The sequence below is a fragment of the Ruditapes philippinarum genome, unplaced genomic scaffold (genome assembly GCF_026571515.1).
Source record: "Ruditapes philippinarum isolate M1 unplaced genomic scaffold, ASM2657151v2 ctg506_1_1_1_1, whole genome shotgun sequence".
Lineage (NCBI taxonomy): Eukaryota > Metazoa > Mollusca > Bivalvia > Venerida > Veneridae > Ruditapes > Ruditapes philippinarum.
The window spans coordinates 638,259-650,569 of record NW_026862393.1 but is presented as its reverse complement, the minus strand read 5'-3'; the positions used below and the strand labels follow the sequence as shown (position 1 = coordinate 650,569).

The 12,311-nt window shown below is 33.9% G+C and overlaps 1 protein-coding gene across 1 annotated transcript; it reads right to left on the bottom strand.

Annotated features, from left to right (window-relative positions):
- Positions 1-850: 850 nt before the first annotated feature.
- LOC132718965 (uncharacterized) lies at positions 851-11,157 on the bottom strand. The gene is made up of 3 exons (XM_060702679.1): positions 11,100-11,157; positions 9,061-9,852; positions 851-1,756 (listed from the first exon to the last, which is right to left on the bottom strand). Exons 1-3 carry the CDS (start codon positions 11,152-11,154, stop codon positions 1,500-1,502), a joined length of 1,104 nt encoding a protein of 367 aa, XP_060558662.1. The 5' UTR covers positions 11,155-11,157; the 3' UTR covers positions 851-1,499.
- Between the last annotated feature and the right edge of the window lie 1,154 nt (positions 11,158-12,311).

Genomic DNA, 12,311 nt, shown 5'->3' with positions numbered 1-12,311 from the left:
TTGTAATGTATAGTGTAATGTATTGTATTGCTCAGAATGGTGTAGTTTTATTTTGCGTCAGATTAAGGCTTATTATCCTAAACCAGACTGTTGTTGTTTATATGTGGATTTTGAAATAAAGAATTTTTGTTTTCTATAATTTCAACTTCGAAATGATCTTGATCATTAACTGTTTTTTATTTATCAAATAAGCTATAAATTGGAAAATATTTACCCGCATCTGGCTCAGAAATTCAAATAAAAAAACAAATGGTCATACTTTATCTAATATATCAACATTCTATAATACATCATACTATTCACTAAATAACTGCAATGAATAAAAATAAAGAAAAGATATAAATAATTCTGAATTCAATTTCTACTCAATTCATCTTATGAATAATTTTGTATTGTATGTCAATATGTATGATGAAATAAGAAGCATGCCGTATGCATAACATTGATTGCAAAAGTAACTTCAATTTACGAAAATCATTTTTCATATGGACAGTTTTACTTAAAATATTACGCGCAAGGATACTAGATTTTAAAAAAAAATATATATCAGGAAATTTTTTAGCTGATTTGATATTCACAAGTATTTATATACAGACATAGTGCAAAGCATGAAATACATGCTGAAACTAGATGAAAATCCAAAATGAATTCAGTACAACATGTATCTAAATGAGCCGTGTCACGACAAAACCAACATTATGGGTTTGCGACCAGCATAGATCCAGACCAGTCTGCGCATCCGCGCAGTCTGATCAGGACCCATGCTGTTCGCTTTACAAACCCTATAACAAGTAGAGAAACTGATAGCGAACAGCATGGATCCTGATCAGACTGCGCGGATGCGCAGGCTGGTCGCAAACCCATAATGTTGGTTTTGTCGTGACGCGGCTCATAAATCTACTGTTTAAAAAGTAAGACCACAATTGATCTTAATTATTAATCATTCTAATTTATAGTAAATAAGTTCTACTTTCTGACGCCAGATCATTCGTTATATAAATATTAGATAATATGTGGATATACTCATTGTCACTGTCTTCCTAAAGTATCTTCTCCAATATTTCTCTATTGTTGTGTAAGACAAAATAAAGTTGTTGATAATGCCATAACGTTATGGTCGGGATATTTTCTGATATGTCCGAAAACGGGATATTTCCAAATAAAATCACACATAATTAACCAAAGACTAATTTAAAAAGCACGTTTCTTCCTCAAACCGTGTGACATTAAATATTAACATTAATATACATTGAAAGATAATGGTAATACATTTCACGTAAAATGCGATATTAAGAGACGTTCATAACATGGTGCGTACTTTTCACTAAACTTCTATAAAGAATACTACAACAGACAAAAAAGACTGAAAAAAAATCATGTCACTCTAGCTTTTTAACTCATTCAGTTACGTTAAACATATTCCAGATGTAGATAGGTCTTCAAAGACACGAAAAAATCAATTAAAATTAAATAAAAAATAAACGATGCTTTGTTCTTTATTATTTACGAATGTAGATCATCGAACCTGGGTCGGAGTGGACGCTTGACTCACGAATCCCTAGTTTGCAATGATATGCCTCACTTCCGGTATTTTGACGCACCGCAAACGTAAAACAAGCTATGTCTTGATTACACAGCCTGAAACACGAGACGATGTCTACAACTTCCGTTGACATTATGACGTCATTGTATGTAGCGTCTTGTTTCATCAAGGTAAAGTGTGAGCAGCGATCTTCAACACCAAGATAATTTAATTCTGCTTCCCGGATATGAAAGAAGAACAACGTAATAGATAAAGTCTAGGTTTATGGACCGGTTGAAGGCGTCTGGGGAACTAACCGAAACGTGGATAGGTTAAAAAAGCTACATGCTGGTTAGTAGTATAGGCGCCGGCTTGGCCCCGCGACTGCGCATGTGCGGCGCCATATTGGATTTTTATATTTAGTATGACATCATCGTTCTATTTTTAGAATGTGGTCATCCGTCTATTTTTAGAAATCTATTTTTAATCTCCCGGAAGTATACGGCGCTGACTCGTATACACGATCTAGGGCTTGAATTGCGGACAATGTAGGTCAGGTCCTAAAGGAAAGATAATTACCATCATTACAGATAAAAGAAATGTATGTTAATAGATACGTGCTTAACATTTTAATTTATAAAAGAGTTCAATTAAAAAAATACAAATAGTTTTTTAATATGTTCAATAAAATAATATTTATACATTTGTAAAATATACCTTGTTTGCTCTCCTACATCTAGTAAGAAAATGATTGTCATGGCGTCGCGTCCTTGTAGACTGCGCATGTGCCGATCTATTTTTAGGCGGTATTTCACAATTACCAGCAGCTATTTCATCAGCCCCACGCAGGTGTCAATGAAAGAAAAAGACATTAAGTACAGTCGCCGCTAAGTCTAGATTAACAATACCTAGCGGAACTATGTTGAACAAAAACCCTTTATCTTCGTTACTAAATACAGCTTTTCATTACTGACCAACGCAAAAGATGAAAAGAATTTATTATCATTTTAAACGTAGCGACCGTCAAGTACCGGCGTCGTTTAGTCTAGATTCACAATACCTAGCGGAACTATGGTTTACCTGGTGCGTGTCGGACAAAGTAATCAAACGAAAGGTCTTGACAAATGCTACAAGCTCGTACTGTCAAACCGAAAGTGAAATCACTCATGCGTAAAAATTAAAATAACCAAAATAACCTAATCCCAGTCTTTACTCCTCGCCTGTCAAACTATTTATGACAATACACTATAGCCTATCGTTAAACGGTCCAGTTACAACAGGTTTAGACCGGTATTGCTAATTTGAGATTGAAGAACGATGACGTCTAAAAATATACAGCCACGTTTTGAACCCACTCTTTTTCATCAACCAATGAAAAGTGGAGAAGCATGACTGGATAAATTTTGACATTACGTATCTAGAAAAAAACGCCTTTTTGTCTTTTATGCAACACTTTACGATATCGATTTTCAAGATATTTGTTTCATTTGATAGACCTGCAAAAATGCTTCAAAATAACACCAAGGTTCTCGATTCGATTTTCAGCCGTTCTCGAGTTATGGCCTTATATTGTTTTTTTTTAAACCAATTTAAATATTGTCAAAATTTTCATTGATAGTCAAATTACACACAGGGTGAGGATAGGATCTTTCTGGTTTCTCCATATCATGTCTTTTGGTGTTATTGTATTCCTGTCTTTTAAACTTTGGGCATATATTCTTCTGCAAAGATCAGGTGATATCCATACAAATCCCGGACCCGACTCAAATAGCTCTGAGTTTTCTTATTCTTCATCTTCTACATCAAGTGTAAATGATATCTTAGAAAGTTTCAAAAATTCATTATCTTTGGTTCATTATAACGTACAGAGTTTTTTTCCAGAAAAGAGACATTTTACAAGGGGAATTACAGAACTTCGACGTCATCTCCTTTACAGAAACGTGGCTTAGCAACAATGAAGAATCTGATTCGATCTCTTTTGAAATTTTTTTATCACCTTTCAGAAAAGACAGGATTGTTGATAATCACGGTGGAATTCAGGTGTATGTCAAAAATAATATTCCAGCCATAACAAGGCAAGACCTTGAGATAAGTGGTGTTGAATGTGTTTGGGTAGAACTAAGGATTCATCATACAAAATTCCTCATTGGTACTTTTTATCGACCTACAAATTCACCTTCACACGTGTTATCAAATATTGAACGTTCAATTGACCTTGCCTTTGATACTGACATTAAGAACATAGTTGTTACAGGAGATCTTAATCTAGATATATTAAAACCAGCAACATCTAAACAATTGTTAGATATAGCAACTCAGCACAATATGTCACAAATTATAAACGAACCAACACACTTTACCAATCATCTTCTTCTCTTATCGACGTTTACCTTGTTTCTTCTGAGTGGAGTGGCAATACTTCAGGTGTTGGTGACCCTTTTCTTGATCAACAACAAAGATATCACTGTCCAGTTTATTGCTTACTTCACTGCAACAAACCACATGCTAAATCATTTAAACGCCTTGTCTAGAAATATGACCAATGTAATTTTGACAATATTAGGCGTGATGCAGCTGCATATAACTGGGATTCTCTAGAAAATAATGATATTGATGCCTACGCAAACAATATAACACAGACAATAATATCATTATCAAAGAAACACATCCCAAACAAAACAGTAACAATTAGACAATCAGATCCTCCATGGATGAATAACGAAATAAGAAAATGTATAAGAAAAAGGAAAAGAGCGTATGATAAAGCTAAAAAATAAAATAATGAAGAACACTGGAATAAATATAAAACATTAAGAAACAAAACAATTCACTTACTTAGAAATGCTTAATCTGAACATACCAAAAAACTGTCGAAAAAATTAAGAAATCAAAATCTAAACACATCTGATTACTGGAAAATCATCAAACAATTTATTAGGCCAGCAGTAAATAGTAATGTTAAAATATTAAATGACAATGGCAACTTGTTGACATCTGACACTGAAAAGGCAAACTTACTAAATAATTGTTTCCAATTGCAATCCTCACTTGATGATAAGAATAAACCTGTCCCTAACTCTGATATTAATCATAATAATAATAACAATAATTATTTTGATATAATACATATTACATATGAAGAGGTTCAGGACACTCTAAACACACTAAGTGTAGGCAAAGCATCAGGGCCTGATAATATTAATAACAGAAGTCTAAAGGAACTGTCAGGAGAACTTCCTGTACCTCTATGTCGTGTATCTAATAAATCAATTAGAACTTCAAAAGTCCCGTCACAATGGAAGCTTGCCAATGTCTGTGCAGTATATAAGAAAGGAGACCCAACAATTGTTTCTAACTATAGACCAATATCACTCCTTAGCACAGTTAGTAAAACTTTAGAAAAAATTATACACAAACACATTTTCAACTTCTTTGTTTCGAATACCACAATAACTGCATTGTTATCTGGTTTTGTTACAAACGACTTATCAACTTGTCTCTATATATAACACATTTTGTAAAGCCCTTGATGATGGCAAAGAAGTAAGAGCTATTTACTGTGATATATCCAAAGCTTTTGATCGTGTTTGGCACAAATGTCTCATTTCTAAGCTTGAGTCTACTTGAATAAATGGTGTGTTATTAAATTGGTGTCGCGATTATCTTTCTGAAAGAAAACAAAAAGTAGTTCTTCCTGGCGGCTCATCACAAATGGCTTCTATCACAGCTTGAGTGCCACAAGGGTCTATATTAGGTCCGCTTCTTTTCCTCATATACATTAACGATATTGTCCTTGACATAAATTCATATATCAGACTCTTTGCAGATGATACAAGTTTGTATATTATCGTTGACAATCCTGCTACCGCTGATGCAACACTTAGATCTCGAGAAAATTACTGTATGGGCAAACAGATGCCTTGTCACTTTCAATCCAAATAAAACTGAATCTGTCTTTTTTCCCGTAAGGTTAATAAGCCTGTACATCCTCCCCTTAGTATGAACGGAATACAAATAAATGAGGTGACCACTCACAAACATCTTGGAGTAACTTTTTCATCTGAAGGAACTTGGCATACCCATATACTGAATATATCACAAAAGGCATGACAACGACTTAATATTATGAAGTCTTTAAAATTCATCACTGATCGCAGATCACTCGAAACTATATATCTTTCTTTCATCCGGCCTCTTCTGGAATACTCAGATGTAGTCTGGGATAATATTACTCAACAAGATTAATTCGAGTTAGAAAAAATCCAACTTGAAGCCTGCAGAATTATAACTGGTACAACGAAACTTGTTTCTTTCTCAAATCTGTATGAAGACACATGTTTTCAACCCCTAAAAGTAATACGCTATAAACACAAACTAATTCTGCTATATAAAATGTTCAATCACCTATCTCCACAATATATATCTTCCATACTTCCAAACACAGTAGGACAAACTTCAGTATACAACTTACGAAATGCAAGTAACACTAGAAATATTTTCTGTCAAACTCAACTTTTTTGTTTTGTTTGCGCTGTCTCGTTTTTAGGAACATGGTGGGGTTAAGAGCGAGGTTTGGTGCACCATTAACCGGTTTAAACTCCCCAGCGGTCATTATTATGCTGCTGACCGTTCCAAGGCGGCGCCCCACTGTGTTCCTCAGATGTATGTCTATGTTGTTTCATACTGTTTTGGTGACACTTTTGCTTGTGTCCCTTGTTGTTTTCTCGTCTACGGTAAGTATCTTCCGCATTACACTTCGTTTTTGTTTCTTTGATTACCCCCCCCCCCCTTCCTCCGGTCTTCTGTCCCCTTCCCCTTTGTGGGCCTATTATTCTTTTCTTTGAATTCCTAATCAGTTACAAGTTATTTATCATTTAATGATTAACGTATCCGTGCTCTGTCTTTGTCCTGTCCTGTTTTTGTTTGGGGTCCGCCTGGGCTCCTTGCCATTGGTTCTTGTTGCTGGGTCATATGGGGGTTGTGTTCATTGAACGCCGCCGGCTTTCCTTGTTGATCTTGTTTATCATATTTTATTCAAATTAATTCTTACAATCTCCGATTAAAGACTGGAATGATCTCCCTGTCGAACTAAGAAATGCACCATCGCTTGCAATTTTCAAAAAAAGACTAAATGAAGATGTCCAAAAGGTTCCAGCTCACCATTATATAGGTGAAAGAAGATATCAAATAATACATACACGATTAAGAACACATTGCAGCTCTCTGAAAGAACATCTGTTTTCAAAAAAAATAATAGACAGCCCTTCTTGTATATGTGGTGATACAGAACACTATTTCCTCCGCTGCCCCATGTATCAAGATGACCTTATAAACAATGTAAGTCAAATCACAACTGTAACATTGAATACTTTATTATACGGCGATAATTCACTTACCGATGCTCAAAACGAAACAATTATATCACATATACATAAATATATACAAAAAAACAAAAAGATTTGATACATAATAATATACTTTTCAAAAGAAAAAGGTCCTCCAACTCCATAGTAGTAAAGTGACTTTCTTTCTATCTCTTGTTCCTTATCTTTTCTTCTCTTCTATTATTACTTCTCCTCCAATGTACATGTTTCAATAATTAAATAATTTCTCAACATATTAGTTTAATTAACCAATCACTAAACTAAGCAATATATCCCTTTAAAAATGAATTCATACTCGTGCTTATACCTCTAATCTAACAGCAAAGTATCTTAAATTTAGTTCATGAATACTTGACATAAACATAGTATGTACAGTAAGAAAGCAAGAACAAGTCGATATGATATGTATAGTTTAGTTTAAATATTTATATTTTGTGACCATTTATTTAAAATTTGTTAATTACTGATTATGGAGAGAGTTTTCAAAAAAGCTTTACAAGCTTCCTACTCAATCTGTAAATTTTATTTTATGTAATTTATTATGTAAATGTGTGGATTATCAATAAATTATTGTTTAAAACTAAAATTTATCCAGTCATGCTTATCCACTTTTCATTGGTTGATGAAAAAGAGTGGGTTCAAAACGAAGCTATATATTTTTAGACGTCATCGTTCTTCAATTTCATTGGCTGATCAAAATTAGCAATACCGGTCTAAACCTGTTGTAACTGGACCGTTTAACGATAGGCTATAGTGTATTGTCATAAATAGTTTGACAGGCGAGGAGTAAAGACTGGGATAAGGTTATTTTGGTTATTTTAATGATCTTTACGCATGAGTGATTTCACTTCCGGGTTGACAGTACGAGCTTGTAGCATTTGTCAAGACCTTTCGTTTGATTACTTTGTCCGACACGCACCAGGTAAACCATAGTTCCGCTAGGTATTGTGAATCTAGACTAAGCGACGCTGGTACTTGACGGTCGCTGCGTTTGAAAGGATAATTAATTCTTTTCATCTTTTGTGGTGGTCAATAATGTCAACTATATTAAGTATCGAAGATAAAGGGTTTTTGTCCAACATAGTTCCGCTAGGTATTGTTAATCTAGACTGAGTAGCGACTGTACTTAATGCCTTTTCTTTCAATGACACCTGCGTGGGGCTGGTGAAATAGCTGCTGGTAATTGTGAAATACCGCGACTAAAAATAGATCGGTACATGCGCAGTCTAAAAGGACGCGACGCCATGACAATCATTTCCTTACTAGATGTAGGAGAGAAAACAAGTAATATTTTACAAATGTATAAATATTATTTATTTTGAACATATTAAAAAGTTATTTGTATTTTTTTAATTGAACTCTGTTATAAATTAAAATGTTAAGCACGTATCTATTTACAGACATTTCTTTTATCTGTAATGATGATAATCATCTTTCCGTTTAGGGCCGAGGACCTGACCTAAATGTCCGCGATTCAAGCCCTAGATCGTGTATACGAGTCAGCGCCGGATACCTCAGGGAGATTTAATAAAAATAGATTTCTGAAAATAGAACGATGATGTCATTCTAAATATAAAATCCAATATGGCGCCGCGAATGGGGCCAAACCGGCGCCTATACTACTGCTGGTTTCCGGTTAAACAAATGTCGGTTAAACACCAATGCGCTAGCATTTCAATTCTCATCAATTTTAGTGCTGGTTTCCGATTAAACAAATGTCGGTTAAACACCAATGCGCTAGCATTTCAATTCTCATCAATTTTAGTTGATATGTAACACAAATAGCTTAAAATTGAAAAGTTTACATTCCATTTCGTCCTTATATGGGTGTAACCAACATAAGTGTAACCTGACATCTACATATCTTTTTAAACAATGCACATTGACCCGTGTAATAGTTTATAATATATGTTCTTAAATATATTTCAAAATGCAATAAAATGATCAGTGGTTAAATTTAAATGTTTGTGTCGTAAAACACAAATATATATTTTGATTCCATAAATGTCGCCATAATTCTCTTAAATGCTAAATTTTGCTTACTTTATCTATATATAAATGAAAAGGGCGACACAAAGTGTGAGATAAAGACTTACATGTCAACAAGCAATAATTTAAATGACTCAAACAGGATACCGTTACACCCTTACTTACTCGGATTGCTTGCTGTTGGTGGGACATTTGTTGTTGTTGTCGTTGTTGGTTGGACAGTTGTTGTTGTTGTCGTTGTTGTCGTATCAATCAAGTTAACGTATGATACATTACCAATGTCACAATACGTATCATACCAAGGTTTAACTGTTTCCTTACATGGTATAATTTGTAGACATGAGATCATTCCCCGGAGATTATTTTGATGATTGCTATCCTGTCCCAGATATATCATGCCAGGTGCAAGTGTTGGTTTATCAACAAAGTTTTTACTTATTCCCTTATCTCCAAGTTCCTTACGGTCTAAAAATATTTTGACAGCTTCCCTGCTAATGTCGCGTTCTAGCATAATGTGGTACCACGTGTTAGCAACAATTGTTTCTTTATCATATGTTAATTGTTCACCACTCATGCCGTTGATATGTACGTTAATGATACCATCGTTTAGAAATATTTTCCATTCCTCAATATCAAATTCGATTGTTTGTGAAAGACTTTTGTATTGCATTAGTACTCCGGAGGTTGCTGATTTAACATTAAGATAAAACTGTATTGTGTAGTCGCCACTCAGAAACGTTGCACTTGGCTGAACGCCCAAATTTATATAAGAATCGGATTCACCAGAAAATTCAATTGCTGAAGCTATGTTCTCACCAACAACGCTGACAAAAGTACAAGATGATCCTATGTCGCCATTTGATGTATTCGTCACGATGTCCACACTGCCAGTCTTCAGATGAAGAGGCCAGACAAAAACGGGCTCATCAGGTGAACAACCTGGCGCTGCGTCACACTCTTGTAATATAAATGAGCCGCGTCACAACAAAACCAACATAGTGCGTTTGCGACCAGCATGGATCCAGACCAGCCTGGATCAGGATCCATGCTGTTCGCTTACAAACCCTATTACAAGAGAAACTGATAGCGAACAGCATGGATCCTAATGAGACTGCGCGGATGCGCAGGCTGGTCTGGATCCATGCTTGTCGCAAACACATAACGTTGGTTTTGTCGTTACACGGCTCATATGTTCATATTTAATGATTATTAACAGTGGCAATGTTATGGAAGGATGAAAATTATTTATAACATAAAATACCATTTGTAATATGATATTAATTTGACAATTATGTTGATTTTTTATCAATCTATACATAATTATAGCTAGGTGTCTCTTTAAAACAAATGTGTAAGCGACAAAGGAAAGGAGTTCAAAATATTAATCATAACAATATAACAATTAAGTTAGTTTGCAAGTCCTGTTGATATTAGTATGTTTTCTTTAAAGGGAGACACAGGCAAAATTTTCATTTCTTAGTTTTGAATTTTTCATTCCTTATTATGTAAATGCCCTAAAAATGAATTTATTAGACAGTCAAAGGAACAAAACTTTTCTCCGTATAAAGAATAATATGGTGGTTTCCTAACCTGACCCGCGGTGGTCAGGTTAGAGCGCTAGGATTTCACAAAAGTTGTCACAGTGAACTCTGGAAACGTTAAAGAACATATTAAATGAATGATTTTGACTTGTTTCAATCATACTATATCCACAGTACTCGTATCTTTTAATGTAACTTCAAGGATTTGTTCAAGTCACCTGGCATGTTTTAACACTATTCGGTTATTATATTAGCGTCTAAATTTTGTTCAACATATATAGATATATTTAAGCTTCAAATCCAAAATATATATAATTTAGACATAAATTCACGCTGAAACTTTTAGAAATGTCATTTTAGAGCAAGTTGAGTACAAAAGATCGTTTTAATATTTTTGTCATTATTTTGCCTGAATATCCCTTTCTTTAACAGACTTGAAGGAATATGTTTGACTTCTAGTATATATTTTTGAAACCGTGAAGCCCATAAAGTCATTTAATTTACATGCATGTACTTACAACATTTGTTTTAGACGACATTGTCTGATAGATATGTAACATTGCTTTATCATGTTCTATATGTTTTAAGGTATGAAATTTGTGCAAGTTTAATTATTCTAAATTTGTTGGACTGAAATAAGATAACTTTAAAATAAGATTTTACCATTTGTTATAAACAGCAGAATCACAACAAGTATCGCTGATATAGTTTCCATCATGATCGTGCTGAATGAAGAAAAAGATCAACTATGATATAACAATAATCATATAGACAACCCTCGAAGAATATTGACGACAATCTAAATATATCATTAGAGTCGTTTTTACCTTTTACTCAAAAATGTATAGTATATTTTTCTTTGTTTATTTGCAAATAAAAAGCTTTATGATGATTTGAACAGGTCTCTTTTATTATCAATAGACATCATGCCCTGCTTTCACAAACAATCTGAAGTACTTCCCTGAACCGCCCAAACAGGTACTTACTCATTTGAGTAGTTTATTCGACTTGAGGCATATTATTAGTAATAACTTAATTTTTTGTGAAACCTTTGCCGGTCTATCAAAATCACATACAAATAAAAATGGTTGGAATTAGTGCATTTTTTCCAAATGCAAAAAAGGAGGAAATTTTAAACTAGCGAAGATAATATTCTTTCAAAATGCAAGACTAAAAAGAATCATGATTGAAAAAAATGGGGGAGGGGGGTCACTATCTTACTGATATAGTTTTAGTTGTCTGTCCCCAGGATTGGTGGATCTGTTTGTCGAAACATTTTGCCGCTCCCTTGACATTTGCTAATATTTCGTTATATCGTTCAATGTTTGAATTGTAAACAAATGACATGTTCTGGAATTCAGTCTGAACATAACTGTCCTTCGTAGGTATTTTACTTTTTCCGTTATGTTTGCATCCATTTTCTATGCGGTAATATTTTGATGAAAATACGCTGTAACATTGTGCAAACATATCAGGAAAATACAAGTGCTACATCGGAAAATGTGTACCTTTAAAATGGGAAATGACTTATGTCTGGAACATGGTATTTGTTTATAGCTCAAATGTGGGGAAAACATTACGAAAAAAATGTGTCCATGAAAGTGAGGTGTATTTTTTAGTAAAGTCCGTCTGTTATCATCAAGGGATGGTTTTGTCACTATAAGATAAAAGCATAGTTTTCACTATCAAATAAAATGTACAGCAATGAGGATAGTACTCTTACTTTTAGGTTAAATATGCTTACAAAATTAAAAAAAAAGTCAAACGGATAACAAGTAAAAGACACCTTAAAAAGAAGTTGTTATTCTTTGAAAAATTATCAATATCAATATGCTATACATTGTTATTTGATTTAAATGTTTACTTAAATTGTCA

Excerpts from the sequence above, each read along its gene's own strand:
- LOC132718965 (XM_060702679.1), bottom strand. The coding sequence starts at position 11,154 with ATGATGGAAACTATATCAGCGATACTTGTTGTGATTCTGCTGTTTATA. Across the intron at positions 9,853-11,099 it reads TCTGCTGTTTATAACAAATG|AGTGTGACGCAGCGCCAGGT; the intron begins GTAAAATCTTAT and ends TTATATTACAAG. Across the intron at positions 1,757-9,060 it reads ACCAACAGCAAGCAATCCGA|AATTAAATTATCTTGGTGTT; the intron begins GTAAGTAAGGGT and ends TCCGGGAAGCAG.